Source organism: Trifolium pratense, linkage group LG2 (assembly GCF_020283565.1).
Source record: "Trifolium pratense cultivar HEN17-A07 linkage group LG2, ARS_RC_1.1, whole genome shotgun sequence".
Lineage (NCBI taxonomy): Eukaryota > Viridiplantae > Streptophyta > Magnoliopsida > Fabales > Fabaceae > Trifolium > Trifolium pratense.
This window is the reverse complement of record NC_060060.1, coordinates 30,305,599-30,333,420: the sequence shown is the minus strand read 5'-3', so window position 1 is coordinate 30,333,420 and position 27,822 is coordinate 30,305,599. Positions and strand designations below refer to the sequence as shown.

Here is a 27,822-nt window from a genome sequence, read left to right as displayed (position 1 = left end):
TTGTGGTAGTGACTTTTGTCCTAAAGCTCTTTGGTCTTTCCATATAAAGAATTAAAATTGCATCACATATAACTCTTCTACGAATCTAAAAACAGCTTTGTCAAGTTCTTCATCTTCTACTTCCTTTTCTCCTTACTATTCACTCCTATAATCTTCAAGTAAGTCAAACATTTCTTTGGATTTTTATCATCCATGATTATTTTACTCTTATTTTCGCTTTTTAGTTTTTTCCATAAGCATTTTCTTTTTTCTATTAATTGTGATTCAAAAGATTTAATTTGATCAACTACCTCACCATATTAATCAATTTTTTCCCCTTGGTCATGAACAAAGATCTAATTAGAAGAGTATTTGTTTGTTGATCTAGCAGGTGAAAGAAACCCTAATAAATATTTTTAGGAAATTAATATTAAGATGGGAAGAGGAAAGATTGCAATTAGAAGGATTGACAATTCAACAAGTAGGCAAGTGACTTTCTCAAAAAGAAGAAATGGATTGTTGAAGAAAGCAAAAGAGTTATCAATTCTTTGTGATGCTGAAGTTGGATTGATTGTCTTTTCCAGCACTGGAAAGCTTTATGATTATTCAAGCACTAGGTACCATATTTAAATTTAAATTATTAATTTTTTGATAGTATTTTAAATTATTGTTCTAAATCTCTCCTTCTCTTATTGTTTTAATTAATTTCTTCGATTTTCGATTTATAAACTTAGTGATCTGAAATCCAAATTTTTAGTTGTCTTTGGAATTACATGTTTTTTATTTACTTGAGGAGAAAAAGATAAAAAAAGATAAATTAATCTCATATTTAAAAGTGTAAAATTAAATTAAATTAAATAAATATACACTATATATGTTTTTTTCTTATATTTCCCATTCAGAAAAATAAAATACCTACGTTTTTTGTGATTGTAATTGTTGTCTATGTTATTTCATGGTTAGTCTAGTTGTGTTGAAGAGTTGCATTATTAATTAGGAGTTTTTGTATGACATTAATTTCTTATGATTTCCCCCCTTGTTTGATGGGTTGATAATTGATGATCATATAAAAAAAATATGTATGTCATCTTCATTTTTTTTTTACTAAGTATGTGTTTAAGCTTAGTTTCACTCCACACAAAATGTAAGCTTCTACTTAATTTCATGTTTCACTCTATCTATCTAAAAATTCATCTAAGTTTTGAATATATAAGACTATATATGTACTCTTATATGTGTAAGTAGTTAAAAGTGGCACAAAATCTCATATATATGTAGGATAAATATTATAAATGTGTATAGAGATTAAGGTATTGTTTGGGAATCAATATTTTGCACTGAACACGATCAGGAGAATGCAGGTGCATACCTTTTGTTTTGAAGTTTTCGAAGCAATAATTAATAATATTATTATGAAGTAAATCTTAAAAATATAATGGTAAAATAAAACTTTAATATAAAAGACTACAAGAAATGTTTTTATATGGATAATTGAGATTCAATATATTGCAATCCACGCATGCATTGTCTCCAATATGCAAAGTACAAAAACTACAAATTAAATATGCACAAACAGAAGGAGGGGGAAAAGCTTAATGTGTTGGTATCTTTGATCATCTTTCTTGATGTAATGCATGAGTTGTTACCCATTGCACTCCCTTTTTTAAGGATCAATTCTTATATTTTAGACATTCATAATTTTTATGAATAACCTCTGGATTCTTTAGATTGTATTCTTAGGTGATTGTATCTCTTATTTTGTTTGGGGGATAATCTTGGGTTTGAATACTACTTGTATTTCTTCTATTGTACGTTTGGGGTTAGTACCTCATTGCATTTGTTTCCAATTTTGTTTATATAATTGCTACTAAGAAAAAATAAATTAGACATTCATAATTCTCATACACTCATTCAACATCTTATTGTTTTTCTATCTCTCTCTTCCGATTAATTAAAAATTGACCTTTATCAATCTTGTTATTCAAAATTGATCTTATAGCATATTCTCTCCGTCTCAGAATATAAGCAAAAATGAGTTAAAGAAACCGGATGTATTTGGTTAAAAATTTGGACTAAATACATCAACTTTAATTAACCACATTTTACTTATATTTTGGGACGGAGAGAGTAAGTCATTATTTAGCCAACTGCAAAACTCTACCTTTGCATTTAAGTCCAATAAGTTTACCTTTGATCAATGTGTTCTTTTTCTTTTTCTTTCTGACTTGCTATTGCTCATATTCGAACCCTAACATTTGCTAGCTAGTTTAATGTATATATACATGTACTATTATTCAGCTAGAAAGATTTGGCTATCTTTGGTCTCACCCACTTAAAGAAACTTAGCTAATCCAAAATGTCACTCGTATCTTGTACATAAAGATAACTTTTTATAAGAAAAGTAAAAATATGTAATATTTATAATATGTGGGACTTCTAATATAGACTCATTTTAACGGCGAATGTTACTATTTTTAGTAAATTTTAATACAATGAAATATTTATTTTTCATTTTTTTTTATCAAATTGTTATTTTACTAAAAAAGTAAATAATAATAATAAGATTCCACCATTAAAAACATCAACAATCTATATAGAGAGAGAGGGTTAGTGGAGCAAATTTATTTTGTTAACAACTACTCATGCATACTCAATTTAATTGTATAAGCATTATTAAATAGGAAAAATATTAATGGAGATGATTTGTCCCTTATAACTTAAAAGAGAAAAAATTTCTTAACTAGCTTGCTGTCCCCAATAATAATAGTACTACCTACTATTTCAACTAGAGAAATATATATCTTGTGTATTTTTTATGAGTGGATTATGAAATCTTTCCTTGAGCTGAATTTTCACTACTTGTTTTTCGGTTTTATTTCCATTTGTGTTGTCTTCTTGTAGTTTTCTCTCTTGTTTTTTTTTTAATTATTTTTTTGATAAATTTTTCTCTCTTGTTTCCGTTAACCTTGTAATGGATTGAAGTACATTTTGTATATTTAACAAAAAAAAAAACAAAGAGATTATATTAATACTAGTGAAAAAGTACGAAGAGTATTTTGCATAGATACCAAAAGAAATATAAGGGGTACTCGACTCACAAACAAAAAAGTTAAAAAAAATATATCAACTCATCACTATATCTGAGAACAATCTAGATGGTTTTAAACACTATTCATAGTATAGACTTGTACTTCCATGATAAGAACATAATCAATTATTCATATAGTATAGGCCACTTCTATGTTGTTGGTACTATGTTGGGTTTGAGTTGTTTTAGTGAGCTTTGTTTGCTACCTGCTAGCACAAGAGTGTAACCGTTTTACTCTCCTCTTGTACTGCTTGTGCAGAGGTTAGAGTATATATATAAATTTTGTATTTTAAGTTGGTTCCTTATCTTTTAAAAGTTTCAAGTTGGTACCTTATCTTTTCTGCAAGTTTCAAGTTGGTCACTTCCATCAAATTTTTCACTATTACCGTTAAATTTGGACATGTGTCATCTTTCCAAGTGTGGTTTCCGTTTGCCACGTGTCCAAATTTAACGGTAATAGTGAAAAATTTGACGGGAGAGACCAATATGAAACCTGCAGAAAAGATAATGGACCAACTTGAAACTTTTAAAAGATAAGGGATCAACTCGAAATAAAAAATAAAGATAAGGGACCAAAAGTGCAATTAAACCTTTATTTTGTGAGTGGTGTGTTCCCCCTTTTGATTGTATAGTTAGTAATGCCATTACGGTGGGTATAGAGATTCATTATGCATTTGATTCTCTTTTATTGTTTGGGTGTAGTAATATTTGTAATTGTCTCGAAGCATGGGTTAGGTAACTCTTGTACTCGAAGTATGGGTTAGGTAACTCTTGTACTGTTACCTTTTATATTAATATATATTTGCAGTTCAAAAAAAATGATAAGCCAAATTTCCAACACTCTTTAAATCGCCTAAAAAACTGTATGTCAAGTCAACAACAACCACTTCTTCCTTTTTCCTTGACGACTTTGATTCTCAAACATTTCTAAAAGTGTAAACAAAGTACCAAGCAATGCATAAATCTTCCCAAGCCGATGATACCTAAGGAAGAGGTGACCCTCCGACTCAACGACCCTGGTGCACCAAACGCTACAAGCCCCCGACGCATCCCCAATAATCACACCATTTTTTAGTAAATTTCGTCAAGTTGGTATATGACAACGGAACAGTTGAATAGAAAACATTATGACCTTTAAATGTGCATCAGTATCCCACTTTTTTTCCCCCAATAATTTACATTTTTCCGGATCCAAAGAAGGAAGGAGGAATTTTTCACTTAAATCCATGTAAAATGGGTGAATCGAGAATATACCTCCGTTTTGATTTTTCCATTGCCAAGTATCCTAATTCTCAAGTTGATACTTGAAGAAAACAATTACTTGGTTTAGTTCAGAACATTCTGAAGTTATAGTGAGATTTATATTGGTTCATCCAATGTGGGGTTTCCAATCCTCACAACTGTGAGGTTTTCACTATGATGCGTCAGAAACTTTCTCAACTCCTACACCTAATTCTTTGGAACTTTTACAATATGTATTCTCTAAGCCTCAACAAGACTACAATCACCTATAAGTCGCCCTAGACACTATAAATTAAGTTAAAATATATTTTAGGATTTGCCTCAACACCCTATAATTAATTGGATGTACTCTACTTTCAAAGCATTACATCAATAGTAAATAAGGTTAGTTTAGTAAAATTGACATGTCTTTTGACAATCATTACATTTATTAATATGTGTGTATTCTATGAGTATCAGGCTAGCAAGGTGCTAGGCACTAATATTGACTTTTCTCTGTGTTTGGTGAAAGAAGGAATGTGATTCATTTCTTATATAGGAGTCACTTAGGAGATAATGAAGAGAGTAGTTGAGAAATTATATTGAGTAATGAGGTGGTGGTGGAGTAAACATAGGGAGTAGTGGGCGAGTTCATCTTCCACTCTCCTCGACCTCTTCCTAGTTTTTAGGTCATGCTTTCCTTAATGGTTATTGCTTAGTCATTTGATAATTACAACCCCATTGTATGTGCCGAGTTAGAACGGTTGTGAATAAGGTCCAAAATGGCATGACAATTCAAGCGCCTTAACCTTCTAAACTCTATCATGAACAACATTCATTAAAAAGTAGAGAATATTCTAATAATTCAGAATACATGTTCCATGTTAACATAAATATCATATCACCACTAATCAAACTACATTAATTCCTTAATGAGATGAGAAATCAACATTAATTCCTTTATATATCTTACACTTAATCCCAACAAAGAGAGTTTTACAATATCAAAATGATATGAGATGACATTGCCTTCAATGTTTAACCCCCAATGCTCTTCAGCCTTTCTTTTTCTCCATAGCCGTAATTTGTTGATGTAATATCAATCTTTGAGACCGTCCGCGTAGAAGATGTTATCGAAATGTACAATGCATCGTAATCAAACATAATGAAATTCTGGTAGACTGGTGGAAAGATGCTGCGAAAGATGCTACAACATCTCGTACCAGTACATAACACAATAGACAAGTTAAAAATAAATTAAGTGCAGGAAGATAAATAAGACAGATCGTTTGTTAACCTAGTTCGGTGCAACGTCACCTAATCTGGAGGATTACTAATCCAGGAATGAATTCACTATAATAGCTCTAGTTCAAAGCCCTCGACCAACACCCGATACTTGACTTCTCGCCTAGACACTACCCGTGCAATCATATCTAGGAACCTCCTAGATAATGAGACCCCGTCCCAAATTCCCTCTAACAACACGTACCATGTTGCTGTCAACTTTATAAAGATCAAAGATGAAGACACCCTCCTAAGAAACTAATACATAGCCAATACTTGACTAAGTTCACAATTTGGAGTTACTTACAAGCTTCCTCCAAGTACAATACTCAACTCATTACCTATAGGTTTCTGAGTGAGGACATAGTGACCATCTCACAACCCGAGTGGTTCACTTACACCAACTCTCCTAGAGAGTGGCTCAAAGACACGAAACCTTAAAGACTACATCTTGTTGAACAATGGGTTCGGTGCACAAATAGGTCTAAGTCTTCATGTATTTATAGCCTTGAATTGTCTTGATGTGCAAGCTAGGTCTCCAGACAAACACAGCTGGAGTATTACGGCCAGCCCTAAATTAATTTCAAAAATATAACCACTTTTTTTTTGTTTCCCGCAAGAGTAAAACAAATTATATTTTTGTTTTAAATAATACAAACAGCCTTCCAGAAACTTGGAGAGCAAGACTTCAAATAAACAGCTGGAATCTTCATTGGCCAGCTCACAATTCTTCAATAAAGATTTACTCCAAAACAATATTTGATTAAATTCAAAAATATATCACGATATATTTTTGTATCAAATAATAACACATAAACCGCCTTCAGAACCTTCAGATACTTGGAGAACAAGGCACGTCTTGGCTTGTTAGATAATCACGAAAATTATATCTGAAACAAATCTTCCAAAGATGTGATATAAAAATTATGCGTAAAACAGAGCATCAATAACGTTGTACGCGATGCTACAGCATCTTGTGTAGCATTATGGCTATAACTTGTTTTTGCAAAATGTAGCCAACATAAAAACCTCAACACATAATATAACGAGTAATATTAGGGTTTAAGATATGCATATTATGGTTTGGGGTTTAAGGTTTGGTGTTACGGGTTGGGATTTGGAGTTTGTGGTTTAGGGTTTAGAAATTGGGGGTTTAAGATTTTGGGTTTAGGATTTGGGTTCAAGGTTATTAGGGTTTGGGAATTTTGGGTTTGGTGATTAGGGTTTAGGAGTTTTAGGGGTTGAAGTTTGTGGTTTAGGGTTTAGAATTTGGGGTTTGGTGATTAGGGTTCCCAAACTCTAATCACCAAACCCCAAATTCTAAACCTCAAATCTCCAACCCTAAACTCAAAACCTCAAATCTCAAACTCTAAACTTCAAACCCCAAATCTAATACCAAAAAATTCAAACCCCAAATATCAAACTATAAACCATATACTCCAAACCCCAAATCTAATACACAAAAAATTCATAGCCCAAATATCAAACTCTAAACCCTACACTACAAACCACAAATCTCAATCCCTAAACTCCAAACCCCAAATCCAATACCAAAAAATCCAAATCCCAAATTCAAACTCGAAACCCGAAACTCAAACTATCAAATCGTAAATTTCAAACACCAAAACCAAATCGACAAACTCCAAACCCTAAACCCCACTCTAACCCACTAAAACCAAACCCTAAACTTAACCCCTAAACCCGAAACCCTGAATCCATAACCACAAACCCCAAAACCTAATCTCAAAATCAAAAACCTATAATCCCAAGTCTTAACCCCAAATCCAAAACAACAAACCCTAAACCCCATATCCCAAAATTCAAACCCTAAACACTAAACCCAAAACTTAAGCCCTAAACTTCAAACCCTTTTATTTCCTACTCGAGAAATATTCTCTCTCTCTCTCTCTCTCTCTCTCTCTCTCTCTCTCTCTCTCTCTCTCTCTCTCTCCCAAGTCTATCTTCCTAAAAGTCAGTGACATTTCGCTTAAAGATTTTATTTTCTTCACAATGAAGCAATTGTCACTGTATGAATCGCCTTAAATTCGCTTAGCAAATTGTTCCATACAAAATCCCATAATCCATTCAGAGCAGCTCACTTATAAACACACATTCAGGGCATCTCGCAACCGATGTGGAATCCTAACAAAGATTGGGGTAAAATAACATGTTTCATATTAAATTAAGTTAATAAGTGCTTTAACAATATATCAAATATCTGGTAAATTTTTCACTTATCATTAACTCAAATACTGATGCTAGCTCAAAGAAAATAAGGATTGTTTTCATCTACTGAAGATTCTCAACACTCACCTCCCCTATAAGAAGTGTATCATCCACATATGTAAGATGAGATATGCCCGATCTCATGTTACAAGATATGTCATGATAAAATTATATACTTTTTGTAACATTTTACATTAAATTATACTAAATCATAAAGAAAAATACAAAATTTTACAGTAAGATACTACTCTGTAAATTCAAAAATAATGTTATGTCTGAAATTAGTATAATAAACTAATGTCAACTTTCTATGAATGACACTAAATTTGTAAATAACAAGTAACTTTGAGGAAATCATGTGAAATAATAATCTCCTTAGACTATATTACATTTAATCATCAATAGTTGCCAAATGTCAAATTTTATTTTGCTGACTTTCTACATTATGGCAGCATGAAATCTGTTATTGATCGCTATAACAAACAGAAAGAGGAACAACACCAGCTAATGAATCCTGCTTCAGAAGTCAAGGTAATTATTACTATACTATTCATCTAAGTGGTGAAACATCAAGTTACTAAACACATTATTATTGTTTTTGGATTAAATATAACATTGATTATACCATGAAGTTTGCATCTATATTCTTCCTCACTTTGATTCAAAAGATATATGAATTGTTGTAATTATGAGAGTGTAGAAACTAAATCATTTTAGGAATAGATATTCTAAAATATTAATATGTAATTAAATATGACAAACTACATATCGCCTGTTGAATATACATGGCCCGACAATGTCGCATAGTGAGGGATAGTCTTACTGGATTGAATTGGCACATTGAGCCTTAAACAATCCACACAAGATTTTTAACACTAGACTTTCACCTGAAATTTTAAGGTATTAGGTTTATGCGTCCTCTCACTTATATGTTGTTCAACATCATCTCTTTCGAACAATTTGAGACTTAACTCACACTTGATAGATCCCAACAACTCCCCTCAAGTGTGAGTCTCTGCATGTCTACGAGCCTTCGCTACTCACTCACTTATTTCTCACACATCAACTAAGAGAGACGTGTGTGTACATCTTCATCTAAAATCTAAAGGCATTAGGGATTTATGGGTTCTCTCACTTATATGTTGTTTAACATTATTCCGACTAATGTAAGATTTAACTTACACTTGAGGCATCTCAACACACAACACATAGTCATGACTCTTTCAAAATAATTTTATTACATTTGCTGCACACATATGAAAAATTCAATAATTATTCCACAAACTATAGAATCAAAGTGCTTATGTGTGCAAAGAGCACGAATATACTTGTATTTAACCTCCCTAATAATTATATGAAAGAAATCATTAAACTTCATAACATTAAGGGACAAAATAGGAATCTTGAAACAACCTCTAACATAAAAATTAAATTATAAATTCTTGTTCATTATAGTGACAATATTTATTCATAGTATGTTGTAGTGAGTTTACAAAATCTTAACATTTTTAAACATCAATTTATCTTCTTTTTTTTTATGTTAATCTTCATGTTGTAGTGAATTGCATAATAATCCGCCTTATTCTCCGCTGCATAATATTAGTATATAGCTAGCGGAGAGTAAGACATAATTGTTATTTTAAGAGTCCTTGACTCTCTTTGTTTTGTTATGCTTCCACTACTAGTGTTCGTGGAAGCATGTTTCAACCAAGAGGTTCAAATGCATGCATTTAGGACACAAAGGTGATAGTGATTATATATTCAAAGACATTTAGTCTTCTATGAAATTATCTTCCTTTTTCCTAAAACTAATTATTCATCCTTACAAGATTCCTTGTTAATTAAGACTCTAATGCTAATCAAACTATGACGATACTAGTCTCATCCTACCAACATATATACCAATTTCTTCTACCCGTACTTTCACAAGGAAAATAGACACATTCCTAATTACTTAAGAGACTACTATTGCAACATCATGTTGAATACTTACTTGCAGAGCAAGTAACAGGTCACCAAAGCTTAGACTAGATAGTTTAGCTCAAAATTGTTATGGTGAGCATGACTTAGACTAGCATATCTTAAGAAAGTTAGTTAGAGTTTGTTAGCTTCATACTCTATATATAGAAATTTCTGTAACCATTTTCATTGATCCAATTTTAGGTATTTCATATTCTCTTCATCACTTTATCATATGTTAAAATTTTTCAATTGCTTATAAGTCCTACATCTTATCGACCCTTTCCTCTCCTCTTCTATTGAAGGCACAAATTAAGCTAGATTTAAGCCAAAAGGTTACACACAACAAGAAAGTATGTATTATATGGAGACTTTTTCTCCCGTCATCAAGATGAATAAATATCAGATTAGTTTTAACTGTCGTTGATGCAAAACATCGACGTTCACATCAGTTAGATGTGAATAATGTTTTTCTTCATTGAGAGAACAACTCTATGCAGTTCCATAAAATACATACCTTTGATAACTAACATGGTTTATGAACTTTGTGAGAGAGAGAGAGAGAGAACCGAGAGAAAGGTGAACGATCCTAAAAAGTATATTTGGAGTTTTGTTTTTGTGAAAAGGATAAGAAAAAGTAAGGAGACCCCCAATCTTTGTGAAAAGTATATTCATATATCATGTCACCCCAACCAGTATAGAGGTCTAAAGTCCTTGCTTGAGTTCCTTGGCTCTTAGGCCGACCCTGGCCAAGGTTCTATATGCGCATGTTTGGATTCACTTTTGGTGTAAACTAAAAGTGATTTTGGTATGTCTTGAAGTTCTAGATTAAAATTGATTTTGCTTATAGAATCTGATTCTAACTTAGAACTAGATAGGGTTTGTTATGGCTAAAGTCATGGTAACAAAAACTTCATGTCCCAAAAAAAGTAAGATAAGCTGTATAAGATAGCTAATGAAAACAACTTATAAGTTACATGAAAATACTTTGACTTTATTTCATCTTTTATTATAGAGTATAAATAGCTTATGTACAAACAGTTAAAAACTTATATAATAAACAGATCCTTATTTAATCAGGAATAGCAAAACTGTTTTTCCTTTCTCATTTTTATGGTATATTTGGAATTTGTGATTTTGGACATAATAGGCCAAGCCCAAGACTATGGAACACAGTCAAGGAGCACACAAACTACTTATATGTTTCCAATTTCCAACAACAAATGGATTATTTCTCAGTTTTTATATTATATATTTTCTCCTTATAGCTTATTAAGTTCTGTATACAATCATCTATTTAGTGATTGCTCATTTTTCTGAAGCAACCATAATTCCCAGAGTAGTGTTGTTAATCTTAAGGTCTATTAGGAAAAAGGGAACTAGTTTTTTTATTTTAGAATCTAGTGAGTCCAGAGAGCATTCTTAGATCTTCATCCATTTGGACCGGCTATGCGACTAATCTCCGGTTAAAGAGGACTAGTTAGTTAGTTAGTTAGTTAAAGGGGTTAGTTAGATAAATAAATAAATGTCTTATTAGAGTACATACATATTTGAATCTACTTCAAGTGGTAGACAAACTCATTTTTCTCTATCTTTTCATCTATCATTAGTGTTCTTTAATTCTGCTAATCTGTTTTTCATTCATTGTTTAGTTTGTCCATGCAGTACTGTTTGATTATGTTAGATTTACGCATATGAACTTATCATCTGATTTACACATTTTTAACTTGTATGAAAATCTTGTTATTGTATGATTTAGTTATTTACATATTTTTATTGTGGTTTCTAGTTGTTATTTTTACATCAAATAAACTCTTACAAGTGTATGAATCTGTTTTGGTTAACCAATTTCTTTCAACTCTCATCGTTTATAATCCTTAGAAAAAACAACACAAAGCAAAGATGTAAACAAGAGATTATGAAAAGATTAGAGAAGCTTTGGAAATTCAACAAAGCAGTAGGGAAAACTAGTATAAAGTAAAGATGTGATTTGACTTCTTTTTTTTTTTGTTGACGTGGAACTATAATCGAGGTTAAGTACAACTACAAGGTAGCAAAATCAAATTTAAAATGTGAGTTTAATGGATACACACGGTCAATATAATTTAATTTTATATTTACATCCAATAAAAATGATCAAATCTTTCATGTCATATCAAGAAAGTGAAGTGACTTAACGGAATATAATGTTGTTGATGTTTGACGGTGTAAAACAATTTTTACACTACATATTATTTTATCTCTATTAATATGGGTATAAATAAATATAATAAAGGGTAATAGGGGGAATAGGGGGAATAAAACTCTTCACTGACATTCAATTTGCAAAGGATCAAACTTATATACAGTTTCATATACACAGTTCTTACTGTGCTAGATACATGGGGGAAGTTATTTTTATTTAAAAACAATTTTCTTTTTCTTTTTTTAATTAAAAAAATATAAATAACTATCTTTTTGTGAGAGGAACAGCAAAAACTGCATCTAAAGAAATGTATATAAGTTTTGTCCATTTGCAAAATCGATTAGAAGAGTCGCAGATGCTACTATTTCTTACTTCTGTTGAACTCAATTCTAGAGCATAAAATCAATTTAAACACCCAAACAACATTAAAGCATGGTCATACACTAAATGTTAATCTTTTTTTTTTGGTACAATATTAATCTTCTAATTGAAATTCAGAAATTGATTTGCCACATTATAAGAGTATAATCTCTCTGACTATAGAAAATCCTCGTTAATTCTTTCCCTTCGAATTATTTGTGAAATCCATCTAAATTTTTTTGAATGTTGAAGGTTGGAGGGATTGGATAAGTATTAATATTAAAAGAAATTATTAAAGTTTATTAAAAAAAAATAGGAGAATGTTAACTTGTGTCCTTAAGGCACATGTTAAGGAAGCAAAAATAGAAATTATTAAATGTTAATTTGTGCATTTTGACTTTTGAAGCATTAAATTTCTTGTATCATTAAATGATAAATTTCTATTTTGGTATATCTTAACATGTGCCCTTAGGGCACATGTTAACAAGACCCAAAAAAATATGTGCATGTGCAGTCCACTTTAGATAACCATTTTAAAATGCTTCATTGTAGATATTCTGCACTAGGTTTTTAGATAATATCATGTTATAAGATAGTTTGTAGGTTAAGTTAAAAAATTATGTAGGTTGTTATACTCAAATTAATGAAAAGTAGTTAGAAAGCATATATTCCATAAAAAAAGAAGTTAGAAATAATACATGGTTTAACAGAAGACACCTTACTTATATCTCTAACAAAGTCCCCTTATATATTTAAAAACATGAAGATCCCATTCAGCCAAAAAAATGAAGATCCAAATCAAATCAAATTTCAAATTAAACCACATGGATTCTCTATGCTTCAAATTAAAAGAGCTCATGCGTGCTACAGATGATATAAAACCATTCATAGAAAAGATACAAAATGCATATAGAATACACCAGAATGCAGACATGTAGATTCGACATAAACAGTTATCCCATGGTGCCATTTGAAACAGGTGAGGCCAACCAATAAATAGTATCTATCATACATGCTCCCACTTCTGTGTCTCTCTAACAACTCCTCAAAACTCTTTGCCCTGTTGATGGAAATGGAATCATTGCCAATCAACTAATCCAGAAGTGTAAAACAATACCCCAGCAGAATAATAAAACTAAAAGTAGCAAAATGATCTGGGCGAATCACCATATTAGCAATGATGTGTTAAAATCCTCTTCTTGTTGGTTCTTGTCCATAATGTTGTTCTTTGAATTCTTTACATTACAGCTATTGCATTTTAAATCATTTTCTTTAGTAATAACTGTTAAACATATTTCATATTTGTATTTCTACTTCCTAGTTTTGGCAGACAGAAGCAGCAAGCCTGAGACAACAACTGCAGTACTTGCAAGAAAGCCATAGGTAAAATAAATAAATATATAAATAATAAGCACCTAACAGTTGCATAATTGTAATAGGAGTATTGAACCTAACATGTTAATAATGACCCTTTTTTGCTAAAAGAGTAGTACATTATTTTGGGGTGAGGGGGCATAAAAAGGAAAGAAAAAGGGAAGTTTTGCCATCCATTTCAGATGAAAATGTATTTTTGTATTTTCTTTTCGGTAAAAGCAGGCAATTGATGGGTGAAGGACTTGCTGGTTTGGGTATTAAAGAACTGCAAAATCTGGAAAACCAGCTGGAGATTAGTCTAAAGGGTGTTCGAATGAAAAAGGTATGCAGGATCCATTCAAATCTCATCCATTCAACATTACGTATTTGTTACGGCACATTAATGACTATTACACTGTCATTTATTTCCCTGTAGGATCATATTTTGACTAATGAGATCAAAGAACTACACCAAAAGGTATTGGGAGTCTGGTTTTCTAGCTGTATTAGACTAAGCTTTCCCACAAATTCTGACCAATTTCCATTAATGCCATTGTAGGGATCTCTTGTTCATCAAGAAAATGTAGAACTCCATAAGAAGATGGACCTTGTCCAAAAAGAAAATGCAGAGCTACTGAAGAAGGTAAATGATAAAAAAAAAATGTTAATCATCTTCACATAAATACATACACATCATAAAAGACTGAACACACACAGACACAACCATATCTGCACAACATGTTTTTCATTAGGCCAAATACTACTACATCTAGAAGCTAAAAAGCTTCAAGTTAACTTGTGCTAAACCTAAACAAAAGATTTGGATATTAGGTTTATGAAGCAAGGAGTACAAATGAAGAAAATGCAACAAGCAATCTTTCATGCACTATCAGAAACGGATTTGATTTACATGCACCTATCAGTCTCCAGCTAAGCCAGCCACAGCCTCAATACAGTGAACCAGCAGCCAAAGCCATGAAATTAGGGTATTCCCTTAAACTGATGATGTACAACATATAGCTTCAGTGTACACCTTTTCTTTCTAATTTCTTCAAAAACTAAACACCTAAATTCTGAACCAGATTACAGCTGCATTAGCAAGAACTGTTCGATAATCACCTATGCTTTCAATTCTGAAAAGTTGTCACGAACCAGTTCAAACATATAATCATGCTGATATGTGTGGGATCTTGTAGTTCAACAACCACATTGTTCAATTCAACAGAATAGAGTATGATATTTCCTATCAAGAAGCTTACAATTGCTATTAAGGATCAGACATAATGATTGCCTCTGTAAATTTTATGAAATAAAGATATCAATGATTGTGCCTTGTGTTGTTTTATATAACTTCTACATCTCTCATGATCAATTTAATGGAATTTGGAACATAACTACTTTGTGCCTGCCTATACATGTGTAGTTCATACTGTCACGGTAATTATTCTATTCCTCTCAAACGATAAGCATGACTTGCGATTCTTCATAATGAATTATACATAAGAATTGCCAAACAATAAAGTGGGAACAGAGATATCCCTGAATGTGACTCAATAATCTTGTATTTATCAGCCAGGTATATAATGCTACAAAACATAAATATAGGAGTAGACAACTTACATTTAGGCCTCCTCCGGATATATCTAACACACATTCAGCAGAAACAGAAAGTTATCTACCGGGAATAGGAAAAACTTCATGTTTAGAAGCACACCCAAAAAAGTATATACATATTCTGATCAAAATTTCAATCATTTATTAGTATGCATATCGCAGCTGACATCACAAATACACAAGGAAAAAGTTACCATGTATATGGGCACTGTCTCCATATGTTTGAGAACGCACAAATGGTTGTGTAGAAACAATCATTCTTGACTAATCCAGGAAGTCCTCATTCCATTTGGAAGAGAACTCAGCTGTAGGGTGACATCACTGACTGTATGATTATAAGAGTTAAATGAATTGCAACTGTGTTCAGAAAATTCAGATACAAACAATTTTTTTTGGGGGAAATAACTATTAGCTAATACCTGATAGCACACAATTATGTCTAAGCAAAGTTGCAGCATTTCATATTCGCCCTAAACCCTACATATTGACGATCAAAGGTATAACGTTAATCACATAGCCACATGTCATGTGGCACAATCCCCGTGGTCTCACTATCACACTAGTGAAAAGTCACAAGAGCAACAGTATATGCCAGTAAGTGAAAACACTTACCTAATGAAAAGGGTGGCCATCAACAGTATCACATCAAATGGCTAAAATAAATAACAGTATCAACAATACAACTGGAAAAACAGTGGAAAGGTATGTTATAGCACTTATTATTTTACAAATTTTTTATACATAAAATTAGTATGAGATTGCCAATAATAACAATAAAGTTGCTTTTCTTGTGGATGCATCAGGTGTGCAATAGAACAATTTGGTGGGCTATCAAAGTCTAGGCCTATACTCTCACAGGTCAACCCTGGATTACTATAAAGATCAAATTCATCAGAAAAGCAAAGTTCGCGTGCGTGAACCGTGAAGGCCAGTGAAGGCAAAATATAATGATTTTACACAAGGAAGCCTATAATGAGTAAAATTCGATTTGTTATGAACCAATCTATGTAGCCCAAAAATTGTTAAACCACAATCCTAAAGTACAAAAATTGTTATGAACCAATCATGTACAGAAAGCAAATGATTCCTGTAGTTCCAATCTTTTCATAGGTGACGTGAATATTCAAATGATTCCTGTCTATATTTAAAAAAATGGTAATTGTAGGGCTGTTCATGGGCTTTAAAGCAAATGCACAAGTTATCAACATTACACGGATGAAATAAAGGACATTGATGTTTATAGAATGATTATAAATTTTGTCTTAAAGCATACTTCAAGGTTCAAGAGCAACCACTATAAGCATTCAAAAATATCTGATTGCATGATTTATCAGCATGAGGGGACGGATCTATTGATAATATATTTAGTAGAATAAACCACCAGGAAGCAGTAAAGCCTGACCATGGGTCAAACTGAACTGGGTCATCCATATTGATTTTGGACAATATTAAATATTATACTAGTGAGAGATGGGCAGTGTGTTGGACCTCTCATTAAAAAATACTATGTAAGGAAGGGAAACCAAAACTGACTTGGCAGTTTTTGTATCAATTTCTGTGTCAGTAAGTAACTATTTATGAGCAGTTACTTTCTAGTGTGTATGTGTGTGTGTGTATTTTCTGTTGTACTAGGAATAAATACGGAAAAGTCAGAACAGAACATAGTTGGTTATCCTAGAGTATTGTGTGATTATTTGGAAAAGGAGACACACAAGGCTCTCAAACCCTTGTGGAAACTGTGACTGTGTTAGCTTGTCCTGTGTAATTTCAATTTTGTGCAAGTGTGTTTAACTGTGTACTACTGTCTCTGATTTGGGAACTCTTCCCCAGAGAATAATTCAATAAATTAATTGTTATTTAGTTATGAATCCTATTTTTGTATCAGTTGCTATCAGTGTTTCGATATCTGAGAAAACTCTCATCATAAGCCCTCTGCTTCATCTTTAAAGAAGATTTTTACCAAACCACAGTTCACTGGCCCTCCTCTCCTGCCTACCATCTTAAGTGTTCCATTTGCTAAAAGCCATGTTGCAAGAAAATGAAATGATAGAAAGCAGAACTAGGGGAGTAATTACAGATTTGGGTAAATTTAAAACATCGCTGCAAGTTACAAGGGTCTATTTGTTTTTAAAAAATGATTTCGGGTTCCTTTGATTAAGCTTTAAAAAAATGATTTTGTTTTGAAAAAATCTAGATATTCATTTATGGAGATTTAAAAAAAAAAAAAAAACTAAAGCTACTTTACGTTTGTTTACTGTCAAAAAAATCTTTTTTTTAAAAAAAATGGGAAGCTCCTACACTTAGGTTCCTTAATTTTTAAAAAAAAATAGATTCTTGAAAAGCTATTAGGATTAACTTTTCATTTTGGGGTTAAAAATGATTTTTTTACAGAATGATTTTCTAAAAAATCTATAACAAACATTATCAAAATGATAAAATAGATTTTTTCTTAAAAAAATCCAAAACAAACAGACCCTTCATTTTCTGTGTTGGCATTTATTTGCAAAACAGACACCTTTTTAACTTTGCTTCCTTTTACCAAATATTTGAAAGCAAAATTGTAAATAAAAGTGAAAATTGTTTTCACTGCCTCCTTCACAAATACTTTAAAACAACAAAGCAGGAGAAAACAGAGTGGTAGTTTTGTGAATAAAAGTGACAATAGGAAATGTTTCTCTTCTTAATTAAGACACCTCAGGTTTAAACCACAACCGTGTAAATGTTATTTCATTCTCTTCTCAATTAGGATATAGGTTTATATGGTAGTTAGTTACTAGTTAGCTAAATTTCTGGGCTGAGACTCAACTTGTCAGCTTGTAATTAAATACAATCTATATGAGAATTCTCCAGCTGGAGAACACAATTTTTGGCTTACATTACATTTCTCTGAATTTGCAAATAAAGTATCTAGAAGGCTTGTAGAACTCTTTTTTCCAACAATCAAGAAGTATGCCTCTATACACCAAGTTTAATAAGTTTCATTTTTAGTTGACAGAAAACCAAATCCCAAAACAAACCCAACATTTGCATAACCATATAATGATTTTGTTATACACTAGGTGTTGCCTATAAAGCCCACTGTGTTGTACCCATATCTGATATCATACGTGGATAATACTCCTAGTATATGTATCCGTAAAACAAAACAAGATAAAAACAAAGAACTATGGAAACTGCTCCTGAGAGATATTCAAAGCTCCTCTAATGTAAAAAACTTATCCTACAAGATAATCTAAAATGATATTAACATATTGTAAGATATATTCCAATCATTTAACACTCCAGCTCAAGTTTCATAAGTTTGTTATATTACAAAAGAGAAAAATAACCAAATAATATAATTTACATTGAATTGGGAAGTTGGGACTAAATCACAATTGGGACAGGATAACTTGTGTCTTAAGACAAAATCAATGCCAAACTACAACCGAGACAAAACCAGTGCCAAACTACAACCGAGACATAACCAGTGCCAAACCACAACCGAGACAAAACAAATGCCAAACCACAACTGAGACGAAGAAACCAATGTTTTCAAAGAAACACATCAAACCATAGGTCAGATCAGAGAAGCAAGGGTAGAACATATAATGTGGAGGTGCCGCTGGAGTTACTAATAGTGGAAAAAACCAAATTCTAATTAGACCCACAGGACAAAAGTGGCCTTGATAAAACTAAGAAAATCCCACAAACCAAACTTGACCAGCAACGTGGTGAACAGGCAGTAAGAAGGTTACACGCGGCCTTCAAATGCCGACTGAAACAAAAAGCTTGACGGCTGAAATGTAAAGGCAATGTCCTACCTCAGTTATACTAGTTGAAGTTCTAGGGTATTGGATAAGCAGAAAGAGAAAAATTAAAGTGTGCATTTGATCTGCTAAAAATGAGGGATGGGACAAATTCAGTTGTACAATGTTTGATTTTAAAACTATTTATGGGACTAGACAAATTGGGGGTAAGGGACTGGACAAAAATATTTATGTGCCTCACTAAACCACAAGACAACTTTTTGTCCCAGATATAAGTTTAAAATAACAAAATAATCTTTTGTCCACAAAACATCATACAAGACAAGAAGTTGTTCAATACCTTAAAACTTTGTCATGTATTGTTTTGTCCTATGTAGTACTTATCTTTTACAAATCAAACGGGCCTAAGACTTTGTATTACGAATATGGTTTAGAATGATTATTATTATTATTATTATTTGATACAAAAAGACTAAACATTAACTCTTTTTTATAGGGAAACAAATCATGATAAAGCAAAGAAATATAAAACTAATCTTAAGAGATATTCTAAGATAAGAAACTAATCCTACAAGATAATCTAAGATACTCTAGGATAATATCAAGATATTATAAGATAATTTCCAATCTTCTGACACTTGGAACGATAAAACTATATTGATAGTTTTTGTTTTTTTTTTGAATTACTATATTGATATTGTTAAGAGTACCAACATTGGATGAGATAAGCCTTGAACATGGATTTATATGTAGAGGCAGTCCTCTCCTTACAAGCCGGTTTTGTAGAGTTGAGTTAGGCCCAACTCAAAATCCATTGGGCCACCTATTAGGTTTCCTCTATCGGACCACCCACCATTTATATCCATGCACCAAGCTCAATAGTGTTGGACGCGAGGGGGTATGTTAAGAGTCCCAAATTGGATGAGATAAGGCATGGACATCAGGACATAGGTTAATAAGTAAAGGCGGTCCTCACCTTACAAGCCGGTTTTTTAGGGTTGGGTTAGGCCCAACGCAAATTCTACGAGATATTAATGTAAATGATATATTGGATGTTATTTCAAATGTCAGGATAATCCTTATTAATACTTGCACAAAACTTTATTTTCATTACATAAGTATGAGGATATATGGAAAACAGTTCTATCTAAATTGTCTAAATTACTCTAAGATACACCTTCGATATTATGAGATATTGTTCATGTATTCTAATAATGCAATTAACTGCATAGTTATAGGACCTAAAATGATATATGAGATTCAAAGTAGGACGACAACTAATCGACAAAAAAGTTAGCTCGCGTAGAGATGATAATGTTAAATTGGTTGAGCAGTGTCACAAAGCCAAGAAAAATCAAGAATACAATAATGAGAAAGAAAAAAATGGGGTATTCATGTTTTTCTTTATAAACTCGTGAAGCGTCCGTAGACTGAATTAGTAAACTCGTAAGAGTTTGAAGGATGACTCTTCCTGATTCTAACATGAAACAAGATTGAAAGCGAGAAAACTCATTTTTCTTACATAGAATTGTAGAATTGAGTTGACTTGATAGATTGACAACCTTGGTTATGTCAACATAAAGCTTATCAGGCGGCCAAGAGGCATCTATCATTTTTCTAGCTCTACAAGATCCCTAATATTTGTGTTAAAATCAAATGACCCCTTTTTAATTATGTTGTTATTTTCTTTCAGTAAACTTAACTCTCCAACTACCTAGTGAGATTATGCATGATTACATTTGAAAACAGGTAATCAACCTTCCTTTCTCTTTCATGAGACAGTTAAAGATAATGCCATACCTCTAATAGATCATAAAATGAAGGAGCCTAAAATGAAAGACATGTGGATGTAAGATTCTTGTTATTATTGCAGCTGCATAGCTAATCTGAAGACAATACTCCAGTTCAACGTGCATCTTTTCTGGATACAAATAAGGGGGAGATGTCATGATTATTTATCAATGAATAGAAAATGACTATATATTAAAATTATAGGAGTGCATGTTTACAATAACTTGGTAGATAATGATTGGTAAATTAATTGTGAACTTGTCTTACAAACAACTATGCTTGGTAGAAAAATGACAAAGTAGACTTAGTTTTTATTTTTGAATTCCTCGTGTGCTTGATAGCGTGTCTCTTCATATTAAATTCTTAGAAAAATATTTCATATTCAATCATTAATCATGGGAAGCTTGTTTAGCAATACATTGGAAACATGACTCCGTTTAAACTTTTGCTACAAACAACAACCATAATTTCAATGAAACATTAGCATTTTTTATCAAGAAATTACGCAAATTTTCTTCCAATACAAATTCATATTTTCCTCTCTTTTATAGGACTAATTATAGTGTGACTAGTAAGGAAGACGGATCTTGAAAGTTAAATGAGTTGCAGCTGACAAGATTTGGTTGAAGATTCCCGAACCTTCTCCTCTTTATCTTGAAAGCACTAAATTGGATATATTGACTTCATTTTTCAGTAACTAAACTAGCACTTAAATTAATTCAAGATTATGACCTAATTATATCTTTTTGAAAATAGGGATGTTTGCGTAAATAACTCAATTCAGCACTTATTTGATAAACACTTATCATACAAGTTGTTTTCACAATCAAAGGTAAACCAAGGGTAAACTCTACATAAACTGTGTATTCTATAAGTTATCTTAGAAAAATTATAAAAATAAACAGAAAAACATGTCATGAGCATATTATAAGCTCGTCCAAAAACTGACACAAGTGTTTATGTCGTACAATAATTCCAAATAAGCTCTTCTAAAGTTCCCCTTAAAACTCTAAGCTAAGTCCACTTTATTTTTTTAAGTGACTAAATTCCACCTTAATTGTCTACATATACTACATTATACAAAATCTTATAAACCAAACTGTAAATAGAAAGGAAATGAAAGAAAATGATCATAAAACCAGTGCCCTTGTTAAAATTGTAGAGATATATGCATGTGATGAAAATTCATTCATTCATCCAATACTCCCTACATAGTACTCCTACTAGTCTAACATATAAGCAAACATATATAAGTAAAGATTTTTTTTTATGTTCATTGAATAACTGATGTATCTGGTCTATATATGGACTAGATACATTGGTTATTCAACGAACCTGAAAATAAATATTTGCTTATATATGAGACCGGAAGGAGTAAACCTAATTACATTAATACTCTCACAGTTATTATTTGTAACTAACTACATTAGCACACTAATGCAAACACAATTATAAGGTCACCAAGGCATTAATGGATCGAAAATTGTGAGAAAAAAAATAACGCACTATTACTTGATTATGACAATAGAATTTCGAGAACGATTTCAGTATTTGACATGCAAAGATGAAGATAAGGAAAATATATATTAAAATAATGAGTTAGTATAAATAGAAGGAAAAAAATGAAAACCTAGAGAGATTTTTGTGGATTGAAGGCCGGAATTTTGATGAGAAGGCGGCGGAATGAGTGAACCACCGTGAAGATAGGGCATGACGGGGAGAATGAAGAAGAGAAGAAACGAATCGGTCGGAGTGAGTGACGTTGGGATGCGAGCGAGAAGAATGTGTTTGGCTTTTGGTAAGCAAAGGGAACGAACGAAAGGGTTCGGTTCGTTTCTAACCAATCACAAGACGAAGATCCTCCGCGGTGTCCAACTACCAACTGTATTCTCAATTTTATTTTCAATAAATAATAAATGGGTTTCAACTCCGAAACATGCATACCATCTGAATTAAGTTCACTAGACGATTTGTTCTAAGTTTATGTGAATTTATTACTAATATATTAAAATCAATTACCATCAAAGTTACTAATGTATCCTTATTACTTTTAAACTTTTAACCACGTTGTAAGTTTTATATACTTTATTGTAATTTTACTAAAAAAAATATAGAAAGATTTAAATATAGGAACAAATCAGATTATATATAAGAACAAAAACAATAGGAAAAAAAAATTATAAAAAGTTTAGTCAATAAAAAAATTATAGAAAGAATATAGAAAAAATAAAAAGAAACCGCATAAAAATAAAAATATAGAAATAAAAAAATACTCTATAAAAAAAATAGAAACATAAACAATATTTTTCATTAAAAAAAAAGAAACATAAACAATTTTTTATTATATAAACGAAACATAAATAATATTACTACAATGTTTACTAAATTATCCTAAATATTTCTAATAAAATTTCTAATTTTTGATTAAAAATATACATGGGACCATTATTTATCACTTAAACATAAAAATTGAATAAATAAATTTAAAAGAAATAATTAACACAATAATTCCACTTATATTTTAACAATATTATATAACAAATTTTTAAATATTTAATTTTAAACAAATTTTTTACATTAATATACTGACAAACTCAAATATCGAATAAAAGTCAATAGACCAGCGCGAATGCACAACTACTTTATAGATATAAGTTGTTGTACTCCCTTCGGTCCTAAGGTACTGTTTGACCTTTTTTTTTCCTTAGAAGTAAAAAATTAGGTCAAACAACAATTTTTAAAAGTTCTAGTAAGAAAAAAAAAAACAACTTCTATTTTTTAAGAAAAATATATTATCAAACATATTTTCTAACCCTATTATAATAAAAAAAAAAACTTTTAACCCTTTTTTATAAAAAAAAAGGTTAGATTTACCAAACAACTTTAATTTTAATTTTAATTTTAAAGCTATTATTTATAACTTTATGATTAAATTAACTTCTACACCTAAAAAGAGTTGGGTCAAACGGTTCCTAAATATAAAGAAAAATCGACTTTTTTGATACATTAATTTTTTAATGTATTAAAAAATGGATTTTTTTTAATACTATTTAGAACAAAAGGGAGAGTTAGTGTTTGGGTAAATTAGTAAAAAATGTTTATCACAATTTCATAGACTATTTATGTCATGTTTTAATAAACTCTCACAATATGCTTATTATTAGGCTTAAGAAGTAGCTTATGAAAAATTATCTCACTTGTATGCTTTCATTCTACACAATATTAGCATTTTTTTTTCTTTGCACTTATATTTTAAAAGTATCCCACTTATCTTTTTTAAAATTCATCTTTTGACTCAATCTTAAATATATAATTCCTTATATAATTACACATCAGAACACTCCAATTTTTGTAAGTACTTTTTGGTAAACATCTTCAAATGTAAAGAGTTTATTGTATATTACCTATGATGTAAATTCTCATGTTACTATAAGCATTTCTATAAGTTTATTGTAGTCTCAAAAAGTCCGGTAAAAAAAAAATTGTAGTCTCAAAAAGTACTTATAAAAATATTTATATTTAATTGACAAGTTTTTTTGGTTAGTACCACGCCGCCGTTTATTATTGACTAATTTTTATGAGAGAACTCGTAGGGCATACAAGATAGATTTTCCTCTCTAGATCAAAATTTTGTATATGTAAGAGTTAAAGATGAATCTGCTAATCATTTATGTAAGAGGCACAAAATTCTTACCACCTAAATTAATTAATTATTGGTTTAATTAACGAATTTTTGTATATTTTAAAAATTACTAATAGATAACTTTGTATACTTAAGGCTATCAATTTTAATAACCATTTAGTTTGGCGTTTAAATTAAACAAAGAGTGATATTTAGACAAACCTCCCTTGTTATCAATTTTTCATAATATTAATCTATCAATACTTATTCTCTCTTTCTTTTTTTTCAAATTCATACAGTGCCTTTTCATTTTATAAAGCTGCCTAAAATTTGTTACACAGATTCTCGTACTGTTTGGAGGACTACAACAATTTCCAATTTGTAATATGAATTTATAAAATATAGATAATTTTCAACTTACAAATTAGTTTTGTAGGATTGAGTTAGGTTTAACTCTCAATTTTAAATTAGTATAAGAGCATGTTATTCTTAATTTATAACTTCCCAATTTTATAAGATTCTTAACTTGCTTGTTCAAAAAAAAAAAATAATAAAACCATAACAATAACATATTGGAGTACGGCAAAAGAAGGAAAAAAAACCAATTGAATACAAATGAAGAAACCTAGAAACAAAGGGTGTGGAAATGGAGGAGGTCGAGAGATGAAAAGATGATGGACGGTTTTCTTGTATTGTACATATATGATGCCCTTAAGGGCACAAGTTAACATTCTCCTATATATGATCTATGAGATGTTTTGTATTCCAAAACATAATTATATCATTTTAAATTAAAAAGAATTATAAGTGATAAAAGTGGATTCTAGTTAAAATAATGAGGGCAAAAAAGGAAGAAAAATGATAAGTTATAAGTTAATTTATGGTACTGCCGAACAGGATATTGAAAAAAGTTTTACTTTTAAAAAATTGAATGCACAAATTTAAAGCAAATATTTCTATATTAACTTCCTTAACATGTGTTTTAAGCTACTACTCCCTCCGTCCCAAAATATAAGCAAAAATTGGTCAATGAAAGTTGATGTATTTGGTTTAAAATTTAGTCCAGATACATTCACTTTTGTTGACCTCCTTTTGCTTATATTTTGGGACGGAGTAATATGTCGTAAACCTATGATAGAATGTGGGACCTATTTTTATCCATGTCCAGCTAATAAGAAACTATTTTATTTTTGCTAGTTATCCATGATATTATTGCAAACAAAAAAATTAAAATTATTGAGCTTTTTTTTAATCATGTTATAAGTATAAATAAGTAATCTTCTTCAAAGAAGATGGGAGACATACAAAAATAGTTCTTCCCTTCCAACTAAATTATATCAGCACACAAAGGTTAATTAATTAAACCTCTAACTACTTGTTTAAATGCATAAGACTCTTACGGGTTAAATTAATTCATATTTATATATGGTTCAATAATCAATTCATTACTTGTGAGTAGAATAAGTTTTTTAATATTTTTAATTACAAATAAGTAATTACTAACTAAATATCGTAAAATGTTTAAAAAAATAAAAAACTAAATATTGGAAAAGATAACCATGACAGTTGGATGTTAAATTATACTTAAATATTAATTTTTTTCATATTTGCATTGCTATTACTTTTTTTTTTTGTTGATATAGGCTATTACTTTTTTTTAACAATAAAAAATAATTATATTAAGGCTCATGTTAAACAGTGCACCCGGTGGGTGCACTTGTTAAGCATATCAAAAATAGAAATAAAACATAAAGTTAATGTTGATAAAAACAACTTTTTACACTTTCAATGTATTAAATGCACGAATTTCAAGACAAAATTTTCTTATTTAGTGAACTGACGCAATATTTAACATTTTCCTTATAATAAATACCAACCGAGCATCCCTACTAGCATAAATGTACTATTACTTTTAACCTAACCAAATAAATGTACTAATTTAGGCTACACACGGTTAAGTAAATTTAAAATCAATTGATAAAAAAAGTAAATTTAAAACAAACAAATAAATAAAAGCAGAAAAGATATAAAACAAATATTGTTGCACCACCAGCAATTATATAAATAAATTGGAGAAAAAGAAAGAAAAATAAATCAACAAATATTTATTTATTACATAGAAACTCAATCTGATTTCTCATAAGAAAAAAAAAAAGCAGTTTGAAAGGCAAAAACACATGTGTAATATACCCCAAACTTTAAAAGAAATAAAGTTGAAAAATAAAATAAAAAGAATATTTAGAGAATAAATAACAAATTAAATAAATGTATATAAACTAATATGAAGATATATCATGAATTAATCGTACCTAGTAAAAATAAAAGACCAGATCTGTCTCTATCATGTTTTGTAGCTTCCTCGATTGATGTCTGTAATATAGCCACCAAATTAAGTACAACAAATTAACCTGTTCACAATAATTAACCAAACATTTTAAGTTAATTAAGTTCAGTTTAATTCAAATCACCAACGTTTGAATTAAAAGAAGACAAATTATACTCACGACGGTGATTTGGAAGAGAAATGAAGGTGAAAAGGAATCAAGGGTTCTTCTTCCAAATATAATGAGATGATTGATAGATTGGAAGTGGAATAAGAATAATCAAAATCAGGATTATAATTCGAACAGGTGTTGGATAGTGGTACTTTAAAAACACCAACGTGGTTAGAGAGAGAACAAAATATCTAAGGTTTAATTAATATTAAATTATCCATTGGGTACTAATTTATTCCTTTATCACAAAAACTAGTCTCACACTCGTGCGATGCAAGAGTGTTATGTGGTATTTTATATTATAATAATGTTAAATTCATTTCTTTCAATCACATGCGCAATAACATTTAAAACAAATAAAATAGAGACATATTATCTAGATTAAAATATCAATCAATATATGAGATTTAAATTAAAACGAAAGTTAATAATCATTACCAACTATTTTTTCTTCTTCAGTTGAATTCAAAATATCTTGGAATGGCATAAAATCAAAATGATTTAATGGAATGTGTGGAGCATCGATCTTGGTAAATGTAGTAGTGTGCGATGCACGGACATTATGCGTTGTTTTATAATGAAGCGTCAAAAAATTATTTGTATAAATAGTAAATTAATAATTGAAACAATAGATATTATCAAAATAATATAGCAATAAAACTTAATTAAAAATATTAATAATATGAATTATATTTGTAATTGCATATCAAACAATTTATTTATAGTGTTTCGTAAATATCATGTAAAGTCCCACTACAGAAATATCACAAATTAGACAATAAGAATGCTAAGAAAAAAAATATATTGAATATTAAAAGGGAAAGAAATGAAGAAATAAGATGAGAAAGAGGGTTGGGTAGAAGGGTTATACAATGACTATGATAAAGTGTTAAAAT

The 27,822-nt window shown here is 30.6% G+C and overlaps 1 protein-coding gene and 1 long non-coding RNA gene across 4 annotated transcripts; one reads left to right on the top strand and one right to left on the bottom strand.

Moving 5' to 3' along the window:
* Positions 1-28: 28 nt before the first annotated feature.
* On the top strand, positions 29-15,000 carry LOC123908153 (MADS-box transcription factor 23-like). Of its 2 annotated transcripts, XM_045958693.1 has the most exons (9): positions 29-158; positions 371-596; positions 8,251-8,329; positions 13,624-13,685; positions 13,899-13,998; positions 14,092-14,133; positions 14,215-14,298; positions 14,487-14,641; positions 14,738-15,000. In XM_045958693.1, the coding sequence occupies exons 2-9, from the start codon at positions 415-417 to the stop codon at positions 14,751-14,753; spliced, it is 720 nt and encodes a 239-aa protein (XP_045814649.1). In that variant the 5' UTR covers positions 29-158; positions 371-414; the 3' UTR covers positions 14,754-15,000. The 2 variants fall into 2 exon arrangements, with proteins under 2 accessions (XP_045814649.1, XP_045814648.1); XM_045958692.1 differs by having other exon boundaries at positions 14,487-15,000.
* LOC123908154 lies at positions 12,824-27,094 on the bottom strand. 2 transcript variants are annotated; one of them, XR_006809562.1, is made up of 5 exons: positions 26,936-27,094; positions 26,741-26,839; positions 20,819-20,939; positions 15,464-15,746; positions 12,824-14,289 (listed from the first exon to the last, which is right to left on the bottom strand). It is a non-coding gene; the product is annotated as an uncharacterized LOC123908154 (long non-coding RNA). The 2 variants fall into 2 exon arrangements; XR_006809561.1 differs by lacking the exon at positions 12,824-14,289 and having other exon boundaries at positions 15,278-15,746.
* Between the last annotated feature and the right edge of the window lie 728 nt (positions 27,095-27,822).